We start from the raw sequence: 21,503 nt of genomic DNA on the forward strand, positions 1-21,503 counted from the left end.
TCGGGCAGAGCACTTGAGGTTTGTGGTCTTCCTCGAAGCTAAAAAGTGTTTCTAACAATGGGATGCAGACGTCATCAACTCAGCCATTCAGCTCCTGATCTATTCTGCCCGGTCGAAAACTGTAACAAGACTTTCCATCGCAAGGACCTCCTCGACCGTCATGTCCAAAGACAGTACGTTGGGATAGTGACACCCGGAGAGCTTCGAGGCTAATAAGAGTAGTGAGCAAGATGGTCAAGATGTTAGAGATCCGAAACATAACCGTCAAGGCAGCCCGAAAACACCTAACCTGCCTCCTGCAGACTCTGTCCCAGAACCAGGACTCAAGATGCCGGAAGTCTATAGACACCCTCGAGCAGTAACCGCAAGCAGCAGCTCGAACATGGTTGGCTCATGGCCATCAGTGACATCGACATCTGCTCCTCATCAGGCCTACAATCCACCGCCAACCGTGAACAATTCCTCAGACAACTACCCCATCGGGTCAAACAACTATGTACTCCATACACTGCCAACGAACGAAAGCTTTGTAACAAGCTATTCGGAACCACGAAACATGTCCGACATGTCTCTCATATCATCCATTCCTGAGGAAGCACCCCCTGATCTAGGCTGGCCCGAAAGCTCAATGTCTTCATCAGCCCCTACAAGCACATTCTCGACTCCCCCGGATAACACCAGGCGCTCACAGTTCTCCGTGCCAACAACGAACGGGTCTTGGATGACTGCGACTCCAACTTACCCAACTACTGCAAATGACATCACTGCCAGTCTGGACAGCAACACATACCCTGGCTCGTATTCATATACCGACACTCCGCCACAAGCATATCCTTCTGTCTTTGGCGATATGGATCTTGCATTACCTGGATACTCCGAAGGCCCTTCTTTCAGCACTACCAACCAGATCCCTATTCCTACAGTTCGTAGCATGTCCCCCTCGTTAGCTGTCGCTCAATCTGAGACTTTAGTAGCTGTCCCCTCGCTGCCAGCATCAGATGGAGTTTTCGGATTGGGGGCATGTAGCTCTGGGCCTTCGGATGGTAGCTTATTGAGTACTCCTGATCTGATGCCCCTATCTCTCTCTACAGCAACGAGAGACTCAATTCCGACATATTTAGAAACCTACTGGGAGCATGTCCATCCCAAGAACCCCATCATACATAAGCACACTTACGAGGATGTACCCGAGGAGGAGACAGAGCATGTACATGTGCTCCAATGCGCCATGGCTGCTCTGGCGACACAATATATCCCTAATGCAGACGACCGCATGAAGGGAGCACAGCTTCATGCATACGCCTGGCAAAAGTCAAAAGTGGTAAGTTGAGAGAACAGGAGCTCGCCAAAGGAGCAGTCGACAATCGACCGGTGCTGATACACTTAGTTTATACAAGCTGAAAAGTGGTCAATACCAGTACAGCAAACTATTGCACTCTGCGAGTATTATGCTCGGTTTCGTGGCAGAAAGCCACACTCACATCAGCCCTCTGCCCGGTTCACTGCACTCTACCACAGGGTTAGTCCGCGTGATTTCTCTTGATTATTCCTCCCTTTATTTCTTTATTTCCTCCGTTCTCTTCTTCTTCTTTTTCCCTTCTTCTATTCTTTACCATTCTCTTCTATTGGAAAACAATTGAATATCATGTCTTTCTTTTCGACTTCATATCCCTTCGAACACCTGGCTCAACTCCCGATAGGTTTTTAATCGTCACCATGAATCTTCTTCTGGCTCTTCGACCCAAGGTCAGTCGGCTTGGAAGATCTGGGTTGCTGCAGAAACTCAACGACGACTGCTGGCTGCCTGCTTCCTCCTGGATGTCCACAGTTCACGGTATCATCAACGACCGTATGTTGCCGCCATTGGCCTGGACTACACTGCTCCGGACGCTCTTCCTATTCCACTCACAGCAACAACAACAAAATCTTGGGAAGCACATGATCCTCAAACATGGACACGACTACGGACAAGAAAGGACCCGAAAACCATCTCAAGCATCAACATCAGGACACTCTCTGCCACTGATGTAGCATCTCTGCCTGCCTTTGACGCGGCAATCTTGCTTGCAGCATGTTCATTATTTATTTCGCGTCGTCAGAACCCAGCACACGTTGGCCTGATGGATGGTGCACTGAACTTTGAGTCGGAGAGAATGCTTATGTTAGGAGTATTTCCTGACTCGGCAGTTGCCAGCACCTACCTAGCCCTTCACTACACACCTCTTTACTACCTATTATCAGTATCTGGGCAGAGCTGGGTCTTCAACAAGAAGGTGACAGACTTCAATGTCTTTGTGGAACACCAGAAGTTACTAGGCGAATGGTGCAAATCTAGCACAGCTGCGATTGCCACGGTTTTTGCTGCCCGTGCTTTGAACATGTTCCTTAAGCTCAAGGCTTCATCCGATCGGGAAGAAGACAGAAAAGGAAAATTCAGCCAGCAACAAGCAGTACATTGGACAGATATTTCGGACTACTGGGGTGCTTACGTTTGCTCGTTGATCTGTTGGGCCTTTGGTATTGAGGATAAACAGGACAGGGATAATACCAAAAATTTGCCAAAAGCTCCAAAGCAGTGGATCTTGACAGTTGCAGATCTGGAGCCGTCTGAGTTGCAAGCTCAGAATCACCGCAATGGGGCTCAAAAGGTTGTAAGTCTCGTGAAGGAGGCGTTGGAAAACGATTGCCTGGGCGGAGGAAACATTCTTTTTGCAGATGCCGTGAACGTTTTAAAACAACTAGAAAGGGGGGTATCTGCGAGGTCATGCCCAGCTGTTTGAGGGTCTGGCGTTCATGGAGGGCCATGCCCTGTTTCTTTCTTCTCTCTCATTTATATATTTGTTTCGAGTTGACCGCATTGATGTGATATGAGAGCTGGATATGATATGAGACTGAGGGCGGATGAGGAGAGGGGTTTGGTGGCTTGTAGCGTCGTCTCAGGATCTCAGCCCTGGGGGATAATTAGAATAGAGACAAGGGCCTGGAGGTTGTTAAATGAGTGCGAGTGTGAACCATTCCAGTGACGTCGGGATGACTTGTGCTGATTATTGCTACACGGAATTGAATGTTGAGTGGTGACTGGAGGTTTGGCTGGTCTGGTTACCCTAGGTTGAGGAATTGATATACATAGACGAGGTGCCTACCACCTGGCATTTAGAGGGGACGCCTTCATTTTAAGGTATCTCACAGAGCTCGAAGAATATAACCAAATCGAGAAGGGCAAGGTATAGGTATTTCGGTCGTATGGGCACCTAACTTAGAGCCTAGAGGCCAAGAGCGGAGTATGATTGATAACTATCCGTACGCACGCGTGATTGATGAGCTTGATCACATGCAAAGAAATCGATAGACAGAATACGACCAAAAGAAGAAAAGAAGCGGTGACGGAGACACAAGAGAGATTAATTGTCCGTATCTGAGCGGTGATGGGAAAAAATTGGTGGATGTTCCGTTGTTGGTTTAGCCTCCGACATCCATAATAAACCAGAGCCCAGACTTGAGTTAGTATGCTGTGTGTGAACCTACTGTATGCCTCTTTGTCGGTGGCAGAGTAGGTTGTTAATAAAGTACCTCATATTTAATCCTGATCGACAATCCAAACAAACATTGTGAGCCTCTCATGATACCTGGGTAGGGTAGGTAGACAGTGTATTAACCATCAACAAGGCCAAGCCATGACATGATGACTCGGATCTGGCAGGTTCACGGACAAACGGCACCATTAATACTGGAGCCAAGAGTCGAGACCGAGTTGCCTATTCTGAAAGGAACCGAGTCGAGGGGATTTGGATGCATTGTATTGGATGTCATGGAAGGAATTTAACACGAGAGCATATGTAACCTTAGGGCGAGGTAGACTACCCTGGCCAGTAGAACTCTCTCGTATATACTCACGAAGCTCTGGAATAGAGGCTAATGAAAAAAACTACCTAGCGGATAAGGTAAGGTCAGATACAACCAGTAGTAGCCTTTTGCCAGGTTAAAAACAACAATATGTATACCTATATCCGTATGCAAGAGGCATTTTCTTCTGTTTCGCTTCAGCCAATAACACGAGACGCGATGAGACAATTCAAGGCAAGGTACCTTTTATTAGCTCAATCAAATTCGGGTTCATCCATTTAGCTGACTACTAACCCAGGTTGAGAGATGGTAAGTTATGGTAGAATACGTGTCCCCCAGTCACGGAATCGGCACGGCAAAAAAGGCGCCCCAACGCTATTCATGGATGGCTCTAGTGGCCTAGTCCTGGAATCTGGAGTCTAGAGGCTAACCAAGGGACTGACTGATTTGGGGGACCTTGTGGAGGTACCTAGCATGGGTAGGTGGGTAGCTTGGGTAGGTAGGTACCAGTAGCTCCTAGGGCAGACATTGGGATGTGAAGGATCCATGGAAAGCTGCCCTGAGCAGAAGAAACACAAGGAGTGAGCTTATTCTCGACTGTATCGCATTAAAACAAGCGTCATTTCCCTCTTCCGGCCTTTTCTGTTTTGTTTCCTTTCTCGTTCTTCTTACTCCTGAGTTCTACCTGTTTTGCGAGACATAAGACGAGATTAGAAGAAGAAGAAGAAGAAGAAGAAGAAGAAGAAGAGGAAAAAGCAAGCCAACCAGGGAAAGCCCAATTGTTTTCTTCATGGATGATACTTGATTTATTAGTATCACGGGCACTCCTGAGTCCTCATACCTCATCTTGTTTAATTCAACTTCTCGTCTCGTCTCGTCTCGTCTCGTCTCGTCTCGTCTCGTCTCGTCTCGTCTCGTCTCGTCTCGTCTCGTCTCGTCTATTTTATTACCGAGCTGGGTTTGATTTGAATCACTTCTCCTCTTATTACTTCTCTTTATATTCTGCCTCACCTGCCTCTATTCTACGCTCAACCATCCAACAAACTCACTCCTGTCTCTCCTCTCACCATCAACCAATATACTTTTATTTATCACACTACTCCACCGACCGGTCAAAGACGGATCCTCTCGCGTTCCTTGTCCCACATTCGCGGCTCTGACGGCGCTGATACTTGATACCGGGGCTTGGCCGTGGCTTGGCCTGGGCAGTCGTCAGAGAACGAATCTGGAGTACGAGCTGAGCAATCACTGAAGAGCAATAGGGCGAAAAGAAAAGAAAAGGGGAAAGGGGGAAAAGGAGAAAAGGAAGAAAATACAGCGGGAATGGTCACGGCGTATATCGAATGAAGCAGCCAATCTAAGCCGACACGACGACTTATAACACCGTCAACAAAAAAAGGGGGTCGAGAACGGGTTTCATTCATGCTACGAACCCAACCATTTTCTACTTGAGGGCTGAGCTGAGCTGAGTTGAGCTGAATCTTTTGGAAACGAGCAAACCAAACCGCACATACCTGAAACGATAAGCGGCGATAATAAGCTCCAACCCTCAAGTCATTTCGAGCTGAAGCGGGCGACAACACTCTTAAAATAATCCTTACAACATCAACAGATTAACTTGAGAGATATCAAAGTTGAAATACTTGTACTACGGTACCTAGGGCAAATCTGTTCCTGGTTTCACTACGTCACTTTTGGCTGTTCGTTCCCCGCCCTACCAAGCATCCCCACCAATCCCAAGACGGTCTGCACCCCCCAAAGCTACGAGCGGAATCAACCTTGGCCCTCACCCCTGGGACACCGTGAACACCTATTGCAGGACACTTTGTGGGTGTCATCGCCTGGAAATCCGCCTGAGCTGAGCGCCTGAGACGCCTGGACGCACCCGAGCCGACCACATCACACCCTTCCAGTCCAGGACCTACCCGACTGTACAGCTCCAGCACCCCCGCTGTCGATCGATCTATCACCCTCCATAACTTTTGAGACTCCAGTGCTGTCTGTGTGTGACAGGGAGCTCCAGCTGTTGGAGCCCCAGTCCCGCCGAGCCAAGGCCTTCTCTTCGTCATGGTGCGCATCATCCCAACACGGCTCAAATCGACCTCTCGATCCTCCTCTTCTTCCTCCACAACCATACACTCCGTCAGCAACACCAACGGAAGAACCAAAAACAACCGCAGCAACAGTCCTCCCATGCGCTCGAAAAATGATAGCACGAGCCCTTCGAGGGACGCTGGAAATGGTCTGGCCCTCAGAGTTTATATTATAAAGGTACTTACTATATGTCGATTGTCTCTTGGTACTTATGCACTTGACGCCCTCTTATACGAGCTGCCTGCAGGTCCCTCCAGCCATCACCGCTTCTCTGCCCAATCTAGTCGGCGCAGCAGCAAGGCAGCGCGAGGACATCCGAGTATAACTTCATTTCACCAGGCTTCTGCTAACATCTTGTCAGGGAAAAGACCTTGCAGCCAAAGATCGAAGCGGCACATCCGATCCTGTAAGTCGCTCTCTCAACACCATGGCCCCAATGCTGACAGTTGACCTTCAGTACCTCGTTCTTTCTAGCGGCGACTCTCGAATTGTAACCAACGATGTCCCAAAGACTCTTAACCCAGAGTGGAACGCCACCGAGGAAATTCCCCTCACATCTGTCCAGAACTTGGTCCTGGATGTCATCTGCTGGGACAAGGACCGCTTTGGAAAAGATTACATGGGCGAGTTCGATCTCGCTCTCGAAGAGATCTTCAACAACGACAAGGTGGAACAGGAACCTACCTGGTACCGTCTCAAGAGCAAGCGTCCTGGCAAGAAGACGAGTGTTGTCTCTGGCGAAATCCAGTTACAGTTTTCCCTCTTCGACTCGACGAACCCGTCAGCGACACCACAGCAAATCCTCGAAAAGTTCCAAGCCCTTGTAGGAACTGCTCCCGCTGGCTCTCGAAACGTAACACCCTCGATGACACCGAACTTGGCCCCCACAGGCTCCCAGTCCGCCCCCAACCCTCAGGACAGTCCTAGTGATGATGATGATGACGATTTCGACGAAGACGACTCCGACGAGGGTGACGAGGATGAAGGTGAACAAGATGCTACGAAGCGCAAGCGCCGACTTCGAATTCGAGGACTGAAGAAGAGGAGACGCAATAACCCTTATGCCTTTGCCAGCAGTGGCTCTGACGTTGTTGGAATCATCTATCTTGAGGTCATCAAGATCACAGACCTGCCTCCCGAATCGAACCTTACTCGCACAAGCTTCGACATGGACCCGTTCGTTGTGGCATCCCTCGGCAAGAAAACATACCGCACTCGACGCATTCGTCATGACCTCAACCCCGTTTATAACGAGAAGATGCTGTTCCATATCCAAAGTCACGAGCAGCAATACTCCTTCGCTTTTACTGTCATCGACCACGATAAATACTCCGGTAACGATTTCATTGCCTCGTGCGATCTTCCAATCCACCAATTGATCGAGAGAGCCCCCAAAGCAAACCCCGAAACCGGACTCTATGATCTCCAAGTCCCTGCACAGGCCGAGCAGCTTCCTTCGCGATCGCGGTTCAAGAAGCTCGCCATGTCACGATCCAACTCTTCCTCCAGTATCAGCAAGATGATTCGTCCCCCACTGAGCAAGCACGCCTCCAACACGAGCATGGCATCAGCGACTCCTGCTCCTGCTCCTGCGCCCACCTCAGCACCCGATCCTAACAAGCTGGCACCCGCGGATGTCCTCGCCAATACTGGTTCTGATCCTGACTCAGCCAACCAGGACAGCGGAGATGCCGACTTTTATGAGTATAACGTTCCTCTGAAGATGAAGAACACCGAAAAGTGGGAGAAGAAGCACAACCCCGTTCTATACCTCCGCGCGAAGTACATGCCATATGATGCCCTCCGACAGCAGTTCTGGCGAGCCATGCTTCGGCAATATGATGCCGATGAGAGTGGTCGCATCAGCAGAATCGAGCTCACAACGATGCTTGAGTCTCTGGGCTCTACGCTTACCGAGAATACCATCGACGGCTTTTTCAAGCGATTCCCCCACCGTGATGCTGATAACGACGAGAACTGGGAGCTCACGATGGACGAGTGCGTTATCTGCTTGGAGGACCAGTTGGAAGGACGAAGGCGATCCTCAGGCACAGCTGCAGATAAACTAAAGGGTTTGGTGCCCGAGATGAAGAACCTCCTCCACGTGCCAGGTCATGGACACAACAACAACGGTGGCTCAGAGACCCCCAGCGTTCTAGAACTCGACTCGACGTCGGGAACTCAGACTCCCATCTCAAATGTCCCCACTTTGAAGACACCTGCAGATGAGGAGGGTGACCCCCTCGACAAGTCTGACAGCAGTGACGACCGTTCTGAAGAGCATGTCGTAGAGATCCGAGAATGTCCTATCTGTCACCAGCCGCGACTCAACAAGCGTAAGGATGCTGACATCATCACCCACATTGCGACATGCGCAAGCCAAGACTGGAGGCAAGTCAATAGCGTGCTAGTGGGCGGATTTGTCACAGCCAGTCAGGCGCAGCGCAAGTGGTACTCGAAGGTCATTACCAAGATCTCTTACGGCGGTTACAAGCTGGGTGCCAACTCGGCCAATATCCTTGTGCAAGATCGTCTCACGGGGCAGATCAACGAGGAGAAGATGAGTGTTTATGTAAGACTCGGCATTCGTCTGCTGTACAAGGGACTCAAATCTCGAGATATGGAGAACAAGCGAAGTAAGCAGAGTGCTCGCCTGGCAAAACGGCATTACTGACAAGGCTACAGTCCGAAAACTGCTCAAAAATCTGAGTATCAAGCAGGGTAAGAAGTTTGACGATCCTGCATCCAAGGATGAAATTGAAAAGTTCATTGCTTTCCATGGTCTCGACATGTCGGAAGTCCTGTTGCCGTTGGAGGAGTTCAACAACTTCAATGAGTTCTTCTACCGCGCCCTGAAGCCTGGTGCTCGACCCTGCTCTGCGCCCGACAACCCTCACATTATCGTCTCACCAGCCGATTGTCGAAGCGTCGTCTTCAACTCTATCACTGTCGCTACCAAGATTTGGGTCAAGGGTCGTGAGTTTAACATGAAGAGGCTTCTCGGCGACGCCTACCCTGAGGATGTGTCCCGGTTTGAGGGCGGAGCTCTGGGCATCTTCCGACTGGCTCCTCAGGATTATCATCGCTTCCACATCCCTGTGGACGGTGTCATGGGCAAGCCCAAGACGATTGAGGGTGAATACTATACAGTGAACCCCATGGCTATCCGATCGGCTCTGGACGTTTACGGAGAGAACGTGAGAGTTCTCGTGCCAATTGACAGTGAACAACACGGACGCGTCATGGTTATTTGCGTCGGTGCAATGATGGTAGGCAGCACTGTCATTACCCGCCAGGAGGGTGAGAGAGTCCACCGAGCAGAAGAGCTTGGATACTTCAAGTTTGGTGGCAGCACCATCCTGCTGCTTTTTGAACCTGGACGAATGGTGTTCGACGATGATCTTGTCGACAATAGCAAGGATGCACTTGAAACTCTGGTAAGTAATTCACATTGGTGAGTTGCACAGCTACTAATTCCCGGTAAAGGTCCGAGTTGGCATGTCTGTTGGCCACACGCCTAGTGAGCAACAGTGGACTCCTGATATGCGAAAGAAGGCAGAGAACATCACGGAAGCGGACAAGAGAGCTGCCAAGAGACGAATCCAGGGCAACGTAGCCTTGCAGGAGTCTCCAGATGGTAGTGGAGAGGAAGAGCAGCCATCAAGATTAACATCCAAGCCCACCATCGATACAATGGCTGCGTCGGCGATGTAGAGACGTCGGCATGGCACGCGGAAGCGATGTAAGCGGAGATGCCGCCGATGGACGCGGAGACGACAGGGCATATATTCAACATTAAGCAGGGCATGTAGAAGCTGGATAGGTAGCCTCCGGAGACGTAGATATGACCATTGAGCTGATTATCGAGGGATTTGTATGAGGACAGAGGAATACATGTTCGGTCCGTGGTCATTGGACAAGGAGAAACAGGATAGGACATAACTTGGTGCATGAGCAACGAAACGACGTAAACGAAAAAGCGAAGCGAAGTGGATACAAACGGACAGTAGCACAGACACTTTTCTGTTTATATTAGTGCATATATGCTTAACTATTTAGTGATACATCAGAATGCTTGGTATTGGTGTCACATGGAGCCCTATCATACAGGACCAACTTGCATACGTCAGTCGTCAGCCATCCTCCTCATAGACCCATGATGAAGCAGGGCAGGCCAACATCTAAAAACTGAACAGCTCGGTTCGGAAATAGGTCAGGTCCAAGTACGTGAGCTTGGTGGGGGAAGCCGAACCGATCCGAGGAAAAGCACTTCTTGCTCCAGCTGGGCTAAAATCTGGGGAAGGCTAAAGATGGACTTGGGGTAGGATTCTATGCCTGGTGTAGGTAGCACTGCGTGATGTCTTCCTTGCTTGGCCCAAAGATAATTCGATAATCAATACTTGGTCAATAATTTCTACCTACCTACCTATGCTGGTACTGAACTTGATGTCGTGATGACACGTGATGAAATACCTTTTCAAGGATAGACTTCACCAGCCACAGCGAGTCCCTTGAGCACCCCCGGTAAAAGGGAGATCGGCGGCGCACCCCGATTACAGGGGGTGTTCAATGTGGGCAGATGGTCATGCCACTGTTATCGATTTCGAGTCATGGGCTGCCAGGGTTAAACTGGAGGGAATAGATAATAATATTTGGTTCAGAATATTGAGTTTCATTTGGGTATCTAGTGTGAAAAAGAGGTTGCTGATTTCAACCTCTGAACAATTTAAAGACAAGTGCAAAAAAGAAGAGCCTCTATCCGAAAGGTCTCGGTCCAGCCTGCGTCCAGCCTGCCTGTACGTCTACTTGGCGCCTTAGAGTATTGTAGTCCATCCGAAAGGATGTCGATCCGCATGTCGGTTTCTGGCGTTTTCTCATGCGAACGTGGGGGACATCTCTTATTATGCAACTCTGGGACAAGATTTCGTGATTGACACCTTGTGGTCTCATGGTAGCACACTGGCCCCACAGATCTGGGCTGTTTTTGATGCATTTCGTCTGAGGGAGAGTTTGTTGGCAGATCTGTTGATGAAAAATTTGAAGGATTCGACTTTTTGTACCGAGAGGCGTCAAAAGAGAGGTGCTGGGATCTTCCAGGATCTTGAAGATTGGGAGTAATGTGTAAGAGGAAGTTTAGCGACGGCTTCAAATCCCGTCCAGTATAACAAAGTCATATGCGCCAGATGCTGTGCCCGTGTCCTGAATGCAAAAGTTCGACCCGTCTCGTAAGTCATGGGTAAATAAGGCAAAATCGAAAGTCTTTGTATTTCCTCAGTGACGACTGTTGGGGTGCCATTCTGAGTCTGAGGCGTTGGAAGGGCGTCGCTCTGATCGCTGAGCAGGGGGTGACGGGGACCGCGAGATGGGACGGCCAAGCATAGACGAGAGGGTCTGTGTTGGGGGAGCCAGGTCGGGAGAAGGTTGTCGAGTCTGACGCCAGGAAGCGTAGATCTGCTTGCAGAGATGGGCGGTCATTGTGTAAGTCATGTTTGGGGCGTTAAGTGTGAAAGCGAAGACTAATTATGAAAATGGTTGTGGTCGTAGAGGAGTGTAAGTAGTAGTCGAAGTCGAAGAGTTGTTCGTAAGGAGAAAGCCCAGGAGAGTTGAGTTATATAGACGGATATTGTATGAGTGGCTAGGTAGGTTTGATATACCAGAGTATATTGAATTATGTGTAAAGTCAAAGTCACAGAAAACAGGCCCACGGACTGAAGTGCAGACCTTTGTGCTTAAGTACCTACCACCTACCTGAGCTGTTACTTGTCTTGGTAGGTCGGTTGCCTCAAATGAGGTGCCAGGTGCCCCTTCCTCAAGGTAAGCCAGCACGTCGGTACCTGGAGTGGACCTGACTTGCCTGCCGAGCTCCAACTCTTCCGCTTCCATTGTATCCTTATGGGGCCATTTTCATGTACCTACCTATGGAAGGGAAAGTGCAGTAGCCGCACCTGCCACACAAGGTAAACAGTGACACTGCTTCCGAACCGAGACTGGGCAGGCAGGAGATCCCGAATGGGAAGGGAAAGAGACAGCTGACCAATCATAACCTCGCTAATTGTCAGAAACGCCCGACTTTTGGGCTGATGTGGCAGTGAATCGTATGACCTTCCATGGCTTGGGCCACCTGTGGCTCAGAGAGATTACCACTGTCTGACCAACCAAAGTCTGTGTCTTCCAAGTCGGCTTCTAGATCTTCTACAGAGTACCTTGCTTCGTTTATCCAACAAGGTCGAGAACAAAGGGGTTCCTTTCTACCAACCTTTCTTATTACCTTGAATTCCGTGAAAGATGGTTATAGAGAATTTGGTTCTTTGCCGACTCGTTCCCTCCTTGCCCTTGTCTTATTCCTACGATAATTCTTCGTTCTGAAGCCCCAATCATCATCAACTGTTGACACTTGACAGAAGTGTATAACGTGGGGGAGGGTCCGAATCGTCTGTTGCTGACACCATTCGCCTTGTTTATTCCTCATTTTAACTTTGACTCTTCTGAGTGATCCGTTTCGTGTTCGTTTTTGGCTGCGAACGTTAGCCCATGTCCCTCCCATCTTTGATTATCTTAGTTGCTGATCATATGTCCCAACTCTCAATCTGTCCACTCATACCCAACAAGCCGTTTCATAACATATGTAAGATATCTGGACCAACAGGTGTGCCCTGATCTCTTTTGTTGGGCATTCTCTTCTCATTCTCACCCCTGTCGATCGTTTCTAATGGCTAGAATACATACGACATGCACATGGTGGATTCAATTTGATAGCCGTTTTATCTCAACCTTGGACAAAAATTACCTACAGAAATTCGACTCTTTTAACCACTCCAACTTTTCACATGAAACCCTCTCCCAATAGACGCCAGGTGTATCATCCGTGCCTACACTATGAGCCTCGCTCTTATCACAGAACACCATCAGCATCCCAAGAATAATCAGACCCGCTATAAAGAATGCAATCGTTGCCCAAGACAATCAGTTGGATAGTATAAATTCATCTCCTCAGGAGTAAGCTCTACCAACCATGATGTCCCCCACTGGTCTTCCAGAAAAGGTCGCATGTCCTGCATTCATTCCTACTCCTTCTCGCACCACGCCCCAACGAACCTCGAGTGTTTCAACGCCGCCTTCTCGCGGTACCCGGTGGCATCGTGCGGTCAGAACCGCCGAACACGTTCCGCCCACTAAAGCGAGTGGGTTACCGGCCGGTTCTCCCCCTTCAACGGAACCACGGGGATCCACCTGCCGGAATGCGAGACCAGCAATGCCGAGACCGAGTAAAGCGAGTAGAACGAGGAGGATAAGTAGCGGTAGGGGGCTGAAGCCAATTCCCGTTGTAGTTCCCTTAATGCCGTCCACGGACACGAGAAGAATGCCCTGACTGAGGAGAAATGCCATCGCGGTAACAAGAAAAAAGAGTATCCAGGATACGGGTCGAGGCAAGGTGAGATACAGTGAAGTTGTCTGTGAACCGAGTGGCTGTCCTGAAGACACGCGCAAAGGAAGCAGGTCCGATGTAAACTGCGAGAGCTCATGAGATAGGTAAAACAAGGTAAGCAGCGCATTACTGGAAAGATACAGCAGACCCAAAAGGAGCTGGGGCAACGCAGCCACAACGGCCATACCAGACCTTGAAGTTCCCACGGGCAGCTCATATACCACTGCCGCCTTGCCGAACCTAGTGAAGGCCTCCTTGGGTTCCTCCACAGCCCATAGCGCCAGAGCCGCAGCTGCCAACCCCACAGGCATGATCCATGTCATGAACCAAATAGCCCATCGGTTGAATGAGGGAACATTAACCCAGCGGCTTGTCTTGGCATACCAGTACTTGCCCTCTCGGTCTCCCCATAATCCCTTCTTGATCTCTTCCTTGGTAATGAGACATGAATCCTGAGTGCTGATATCGGGATCGGCGAGGAACGAGCTCAGAGCATCACCAAGCGTGACGAGTGGGCTGAAAACTTGTCTGGTGAGTGCTAATGCGACAGCAATGGCATAAGTGAGGATGAGAACAACATTTATTAGCGTAATAGCGGCGAGGAGAGGGCCGTTAACATTAAGTGACGATTTAGATTCCTCTGCGTGTTCGGTAGTAATAATTATGGAATTATATCTTCAATTTGTCAGTGACAATACGTCGTCAGATTTTTGGTCGCATACATTACTTGGGAAAGGAGGGCAAACACCATCATAATACCTGACAGTGTTGCCCTAGTCGAAGAGATGAGTGACATATTTCGTACAGATGGGATACCGATGTCGAGCCACTTAAAAGTTGAGTGGGCGTTGTCTACCTCAGCACGAGTCGGGCTGTTGAGGATTTGAACGACATAGTTGGCCCCAGCGAGGAGAATGATGGCAAACACATTCACGGCCGCCAAGATCCCTCTAGCAATACCTTCAACGGTAGTCGAACTACCCTCCATTAACAACGACTCCCATGTTGACATGTGCCCCTGGGCCGAGGCGAGAGCGAGACAAGCCACAGAAGCCACGAGAATCAGGAAAGCCAGGAACATGTTGGCTGCAACACCAGCTCTCCATCCCGTCATAAGTGATCGGGTAGGCTGCGGTCGTTCCTCCACGAGCATCTTCTCCCGTTCAGCCCTTGGAGTACCCGGCCTCGAGTTGTCGGGTGTACTCGAGGCTGAGTGAATAAAGTCGAGTTGAGATTCCCGTGGGCGTTGAAATTGTCCAGGCTCAGGACTATCTGGGATGCGGTGTCTTCGAGCGAGAGTCTCCGGCGTCTCGCCACGCATGAAGTTGACTACATAGTCAGGGATGATGTCGCTACCAAGAACGCTAGAGACAGAACGACTTATGCTGCCGGCAGCACGGCGAGGAAAAGAGCCCGAACTGTGTGGGATAGAGCGAGAGTTGGACGGTCTGCGAGGGTAATTGGGAATAGAAGATCGTGAGTTGCTGAAGCTGTGAAAGGGCCATCTAACGGTCTGCCGCCCTGAAGAAGTGGTGAAGCCTCGAGTCCGACTAGTCGGGGGTCGTGTAGTTGACGCGGAGCCGGGCTCTTCTGAGATACTATCTCGGATTAGTTGGATGCCGTAGTCAGACATTACTTCTGTTGTTTGAATACCTTTCGAAGTTTTCAAAGTTCATGACTGAGCCAGGCTTCTCCCACACCCATGGTCTAAATGACCGGGTAGAAGGAGGCCCCTCCATCGTATATGTGAGATGGTTTATGAGATGACGGAGGTTTGAGGTTTGATTTGTTCAGAGGCTGTCACACAATGTGGCGAAGTCGATTCGAAGATGTAAGCCAAGGGAGATCAGTCATGTACGACACTCGTTGGTCAACAGTCAAAGTGTGAAGTTGTGATGATCATTGGGTGACATCTGAGGTGAAGATGATGCTGTATGGTCAAAAAGGGTGGAAAGACTACGATGATGAGCGCAGCTCGCCTCAAGGATAGCAAATATGGCAAGGAAACGACAGACTAAACAGAAGGGTAAATGAGTGTAAGAAACGAACGAATAACCAACAGTCGACAGACCGTAACGAATGAAAAGAAGGTCCGTAGAATAGAAGAGAAAGAAGAGGGGAGAGAAGACCAGGAAGTCGTTGGACCAAAAGAGACGAGAGACACGCTCAAGATCTCGTAACCAGAGAAGTGGTCGAGGGATCCTAGGCTGTACAAGGATCCCGCATGGGACCCCAGCATGGGCCTTGCAAGCATTTGCATGAATTAGATGGACGGGTGGAAGCCAATCAACCCAGCCTGATGTGAACGGGTAACCTGCATATGAGGGTCGTGCTTCTGTTTCGACATCAGTTATGATTACGACGCCCACGGCCAGGAGCCCAGGAAATGGAATGAGCATCAACCCACGCATCGATATGCTGGGTCGTTTCGTTGCGCAACCCCGGACGGACGATAATAACGATAGCAGCGAGGAGAGAGCGGCTGAGAGCTCTTGATGGGTGGGTAGCTAGCAAAGAAGCGATCGAATCTGTTTGTGGTTTGCTGTCCTCGCATTGCCAGCTCAGCAACCATGTTGCACATATAACTCCTGTATTAAGACAGACGAAACGCAGATCTCACAGCCCAATGACGAAGGCGATGACTGCAAAACTGCAACTTCAACCACATGATTTAGACTTTAATGCAGTCTAGGCCTAATGCGAGGTTTCTTGATTTAGCATCATGACGGCCTGATCAGTGAGCGCATCATCATGATTCCTCCTCATCCTCCTCCCACATCCTCCTGTCAGATACTACCCTGAAAGAAGCCTCGACATGAGGCTGTGCATACAAGACGGGAATGAAAGCGGACTCGAGAGACTTGTGTGCGAATATAATAGCTTGCATGGCACCCGGTGAAACGACTAAAAAGAAAGAAACGCGCACAGAGGTTGACAAGAGTAAAATATTAATTGAAAGCTGAAGCTCGAGACGTTAGAGATGCAAGAGGTTGTGCTACCCCTGTTGCCCCATAAGGCATGGTTCGCGTTTCAGCTGCCCAAAGCAGAATAGCTCACGTTGCAGGCCGAATTAAGGACTCCAAGTCGCGGACCAACCGAATCTCACCTACGGCTTTGACCAAAACGAAACAGCGGGTGAGCTAGAACTTGTTGCCTTTCTTCCCGTCGTCTCTGGCGTCAAACGAGAATTAATTAATTAATTAATTAATTAATCGATTGATAAGCTGGCATCAGCCCCCGTGCTCATCCCGGCCACAACGCATCGTCTAGATATACATAGGTCTAGAGCTGCACTGCACATCATGCACTACTCGGTACTTGCTCAAGGTTACATGGTGAATATCCACTGAGGATCAGGTTAAACATTGTTCCCCAGAACAAATCCAGGGTCTGTTATTCTCGATGGAAACCTCATTACATATAATACGAAGTAGTATGCATCACACTCTCCAACGCCCCTCATTTAACAGATATCGACTTCTGTTCGCGACGCTCTATGTATTATTCACTCAATTCCCAAGGCTATGCACGCATTTTTTTGATCCCGTTCGCGCATTGATAGTATAGTATAGCCACTTCTCTCTTGGAAGAGAACCTATTCATAACTCCCCGCTCAAAGTAAAATAGAACAAAAGGGAAAAGTCAGTCGTTAAAGAGCGCCCTGACTTCTATGCGCATAGCATAGCATGCCACGCCAATCCACATCCTTCTCTCCACCTACTCATGATGATGCACAGGCCATGATCAACCTGCCATGACCACATCTTCTCCCAGCAGAGGCTTGTTTACACAGGCATCATATCGACATCTTTCTTGCAGCCCACTACATCAATCAGCAACCGCGCTCTCGTCCACCACCTCGCCCTGCTTTGCTGCTGATGGAATGCTAATGTTCGCGCGAGACTTGTACTGCGCCTCAGCGAATCGAGCCCAGTGCTCTGGATCGCTCGCCTCCATGCACTTGAAAGCAACATCTCGATCCTCCTTGAATGCCCTCACGGGACCCTTCTCCTTGACTAATTGCCAGATTTCTCCACCGAGGTCCTCAGCCAGTTCAACAAGCATCCTGACGTGTTTAGGATCCGATCCGATATCATCGATTGTGCTGAGGAGGTCAATCTGCTCCTCCTTAATGAGACCGGCACGAAAGCGATGGCCAGCGCGGAGAATTCGGCCTTCTTCCTCAACCAGTATTTTGGCCATGGAGTTGGACCTCGACAGTGGCTTGCCTCCGGTAATTTCGCCTTCATCCTCATTGTCCGACAAAGCCAACGCAGAATCCTCGAGTGGCAATGTGGTTGGCGACTCTTCGCTGCTCTTCGTCCCTGCACGGGGGCGCCTTTGCAATGCAGGATCCTCGCGGGTATCCGGGTACTCGTCCTCGAACCGTTTGATAATTCCTTGCAAAGTGTCGTCGAGGAAAGTTAGCCTGCGGAGGTTGTGATCATCATCAGGATTTGCCCTTGCTTTGATGAGCGCCGGCTGGAGACGTTGGCGGATCTTGCGTGCGCCCATCAATAGGTGCTTTGACATGTCCTTGGCCTTTCCACCTGTGGACAAGTTGGCCGCAGGGTTTGATGCTCCGTTCTCAATATCACGAATAAATTCGCCTGATTGTCTCCGTGACTCATCACCACGATTCTTCAGGCAACAAGCAAGCGCCTTGACCACACCAGTACCTCCGATAACATAGTCCTCATCAGGGGCTGAACCGTTATCGTCGTCGCTTTCGTCTTGGTCAAGGACGTCGTGTCCAACGAGATGTGCGAGAACATCAGGATAAGGTGGCAACTTATTCTCGCCAGCCTCTAGGTTGTTCTCGGCAAGCGTCGATGCCAAAACCGCACCTACGTCAGTATCGGGAAGTCGTTCCATGTTACGAAGGCAGTAGGCAACGACTTGCTTAGCCATGGCCTTGACGATCTCCCCCGCATGTTCACTAGGAACCTCGATATCCACACAAATGAGACTCTTTGACACACGAGCCGCGGCAAGTAGAGACGCATAAAGAGCGCAAGCTTCTTCTTGCGCTTCTTCTGTGCTTGCATCGGCAAGCTTGACAATCTCGGCGTTGTTGGTGATATTGATATGTGCCAGCGTTTTAACCTCAGGGAGCACTTCCACTATTGCTATCGCTTGTTCTGGAGTCATTGCAGCATCTTCTAGATGCATACGTTTCAATACCTTCATCTTGGGAAGATATCTATTTACAGTTAGTATCCTTGAGTCGAGCTGAGGTTTATCAAATACATACCTCCTGAGCAGACCAACAGCGCTGGGGGTAGACTGGAACAATGCTGGGTTCTGGGACAAATCAAAGAATCGCAAATTCGGTAGCTTGACCATTACAGGTAAGATCTTGCAGAGTGCCGAAGGCGTCAAGTTACAATCGGCCATGCCGAGTCCCCAGAGCGTTGTATCATTCTCGATGGCTGTTGCCAAGGCTTCAGTGTGCTGGCTGAGATCATTGCCGCCCAAGTCGAGACCTTCGCAGTGGCCCTCTGTAAGGAACTTGACAACATGCTTCATGCCTTCTGCATCGATCTGGTTGTGCGACAAACCGAGTCGTTTCACGCCACATTGAATCAGGCCGTCGACGATTGTTCCAAGCTGCCCCATCGTCAAACCCGTCTGGCCAATGTTGACCAATTCGAGCGTTGATCCCCCCAGCCGCTCTCCCAAAGCAGCGGAGAAGATGCTCGAGATGCTTCGGGGTATATGAACTCCATTGTTGAGTGAACCGTTTTGCTGTGATTGAGGCTGGCGCGGGAATTGAATGTAAGAGACATCGAGGAATTTAAGCGATCGGCATAAATAGATGAAAAGCGAGAGATACTTCCATCCATCAGGACCTATCTTATTGTTCTTAAGGACAAGCCGCTCTACTACGCCGCCTTGGTCCTCATCATCGTGCTTAGGTTTCCGCCGCCTCACAGCTGGTCTCTTGGCTGCCAGCAGACCGGCTAGGATAACTCGTAGACCTTCGTCACCAAGCCCGCTATTCTCTAACAGTATTTCCCTCACAGGTACGATTGCAAGGTAGTCTCCGAGAGTGATGAGATCTGGTAATTGGAGCCAATAATCTGTTAGATCAAGTTTGTTGACCGTGCCAGTCGAGGCATTGAAGTTGGCCGTGTCGGTGAGTTGCTCAGTGATCTTTTTCAGGATTGGCGTTTCGCGAAGCTGGCAGCATCTTCGGTACACTCGCACAGGGTTCGTGGTAGGTGCCGTCTGAGGCTTGTTGGTCTCGGGACCATTGGGCGGCGTTTTTGATTTGGCCGAGTCATCACTGCTATCATAATGTATCTCCATGGGAATGGATCCGTTAGCTTCGGCCAATTTTCGCTTCTTCTCTTTTCTGGCCTTTCGCTCTTCCTCGCTCTTCTTCTTCTTTTCCTTCTTCTTGGTGTTTTCCTCTTTTTTCTCCAACACAGGAGTTGGACTGCCATTGGCCACTTCACTGACTTGTTGAGGCGCTTCAGTCCCTTCCTTCTCGGGTTCCTTTGGTAATGTTTCTCCTGTAGTCTTGACTTCTCCGTTGGTTTCCTTCTGCTCTTCCACAGCCTTTGGGTTCTTCAGGGCCTCGCCCTCACCCTTCTCGGTCAACTTCTTTTTCTGAGTCTTATCGGTCGTTTTAGGTAATGAAGAATCGTGGTCAGCATATTTCGGCTGGGGCGCAATCTCAACATCCACACAGAATGCGACTCTTCTAAGTTTGGCACAAGAGAGCTCCGATATAGGGCATCTTTCCCGACTTTGGTCGACATTCAGAACCACCCTGTCGACAAGGCCATGGCCAAGTTTTCCGCTTTGTGAAAGAGCCCCATTGCTAGAAGAAGACAGGCGCCGGAACATGCCCAAAAAGCCGGGCTGCCCACTCCTGGGCGGAGCTGGTATATAAGGGCCATCGCCTTCGGGTTTCGCAGCATGGGGGAGCACGGCGTTCTTTGTATGTGGCAACTTGGGAGGAACGGGATCTGACGGGGGCGCTGGCGACGATTCTGGTATGGGAGCTGGCGAAGGAGGACCAGCCGGCGGCGTATTAGAGGAAGAGAATTTGGCAGAGATATTGGAGAACCATGAATTGCGACGGTGAGGCGATGTGCCAGGAAGAGTCTGTTTATCTATAGAATTGGAGCGCGAAATTCGTTTTGTAGCTGAAGAGCCATTTGGAGTCGTGGATTGGCCATTGGAGTCTACGGAGGCGTTGTCTGTGGGGGCCGAAGCCGGCGACTTCGGTCTCGAGTTTGCGCCAGGGATCTGTCTTGGAAGAGCTGCTGAGGGAGTTTTGGTGGGCGGTGAATTCCTGGCTGCTTTATCTGTTTACCATGTTAACTCTGGGTCTTGGTCTGAAGCGCCGGAACGAAAGACGCGATGCGTGTTTTGGAGTTTGGGCGAGTGGCGACTGGGAAACATGCCTTTGGAAGCACCATGGGTCATCCAGCTGACATCGACGCCATGAACCTGCTCCATCGTGGGAGGGTAGCCGAGACGGCTGTCTAAGATGTGAACGATATAATGATGATAAGAACTTATACAAGTATTGACAGTGTTTATTAAAGCTGGCGCCGAACTGGAGGAGGTGAAGGGTGAATGAGTAATGAGTAATGAGTAATGAAAGAGGAGAGATTCGACCAGAGAGATAATGATTAGTGAGGTGGTAGTGTTGGGATGGATGCCATCGATGGCTCTAGCCCAGAGTAAAGGTAAGGTGTGGATGGCTAGCGAATCCTGGAGACGGGCTGAATGAGGTATAGTCATGAGCTACCTTAGACTAAGGTTAGTTAGTACTCAAATACAGACAGTAGAGCACCGGTAGCGGTTCGCAAAGTACAGGTACTTTATGTGGACATCCGAGGGGTACCTACTAGGTAAGGTTGGCTTGGTCTGGACTCATAGCACTATGGTGGTCTCGACCTGTGAGTTGGAGCAATGACGACGGAGGATGAAAGAGGAGATCGAGCAAGTGATGAATACCTTATGTTGTGTTGTATCTCCATAGGTACAAAGTGGAAATGTCGGGGGCAGTTAGTTATGACAACATCCAGTCCAATAGCGGGGTAGGGGTTTGTCACGAGCAGTTGAAATAAGGCACGGGCAGCGCAGCACAGTCCAGCACAACAGCATGAGGTACATTAAT

The 21,503-nt window shown here is 49.8% G+C and overlaps 4 protein-coding genes across 4 annotated transcripts; 2 read left to right on the forward strand and 2 right to left on the reverse strand.

The window, feature by feature from the left end:
• Positions 1 to 328: 328 nt before the first annotated feature.
• J7337_005643 (uncharacterized protein) lies at positions 329 to 2,724 on the forward strand (the record flags this gene model as incomplete). The annotated part of the gene is made up of 3 exons (XM_044823318.1): positions 329 to 1,321; positions 1,701 to 2,651; positions 2,716 to 2,724. The coding sequence occupies 3 exons, from the start codon at positions 329 to 331 to the stop codon at positions 2,722 to 2,724; spliced, it is 1,953 nt and encodes a 650-aa protein (XP_044681809.1).
• Positions 2,725 to 6,364: 3,640 nt separating this feature from the next.
• On the forward strand, positions 6,365 to 9,651 carry J7337_005644 (uncharacterized protein; the record flags this gene model as incomplete). Its single annotated transcript, XM_044823319.1, has 3 exons — positions 6,365 to 8,573; positions 8,623 to 9,374; positions 9,424 to 9,651. 3 exons carry the CDS (start codon positions 6,365 to 6,367, stop codon positions 9,649 to 9,651), a joined length of 3,189 nt encoding a protein of 1,062 aa, XP_044681810.1.
• A 3,276-nt stretch (positions 9,652 to 12,927) lies between these two features.
• Positions 12,928 to 14,996, reverse strand: J7337_005645 (uncharacterized protein; the record flags this gene model as incomplete). Its single annotated transcript, XM_044823320.1, has 2 exons — positions 12,928 to 14,038; positions 14,086 to 14,996. The coding sequence occupies 2 exons, from the start codon at positions 14,994 to 14,996 to the stop codon at positions 12,928 to 12,930; spliced, it is 2,022 nt and encodes a 673-aa protein (XP_044681811.1).
• Positions 14,997 to 17,191: 2,195 nt separating this feature from the next.
• J7337_005646 (uncharacterized protein) lies at positions 17,192 to 20,836 on the reverse strand (the record flags this gene model as incomplete). The annotated part of the gene is made up of 3 exons (XM_044823321.1): positions 17,192 to 18,566; positions 18,618 to 20,682; positions 20,794 to 20,836. The coding sequence occupies 3 exons, from the start codon at positions 20,834 to 20,836 to the stop codon at positions 17,192 to 17,194; spliced, it is 3,483 nt and encodes a 1,160-aa protein (XP_044681812.1).
• Between the last annotated feature and the right edge of the window lie 667 nt (positions 20,837 to 21,503).

The sequence above is a fragment of the Fusarium musae genome, chromosome 4 (genome assembly GCF_019915245.1).
Source record: "Fusarium musae strain F31 chromosome 4, whole genome shotgun sequence".
Classification (NCBI taxonomy): Eukaryota; Fungi; Ascomycota; class Sordariomycetes; order Hypocreales; family Nectriaceae; genus Fusarium; species Fusarium musae.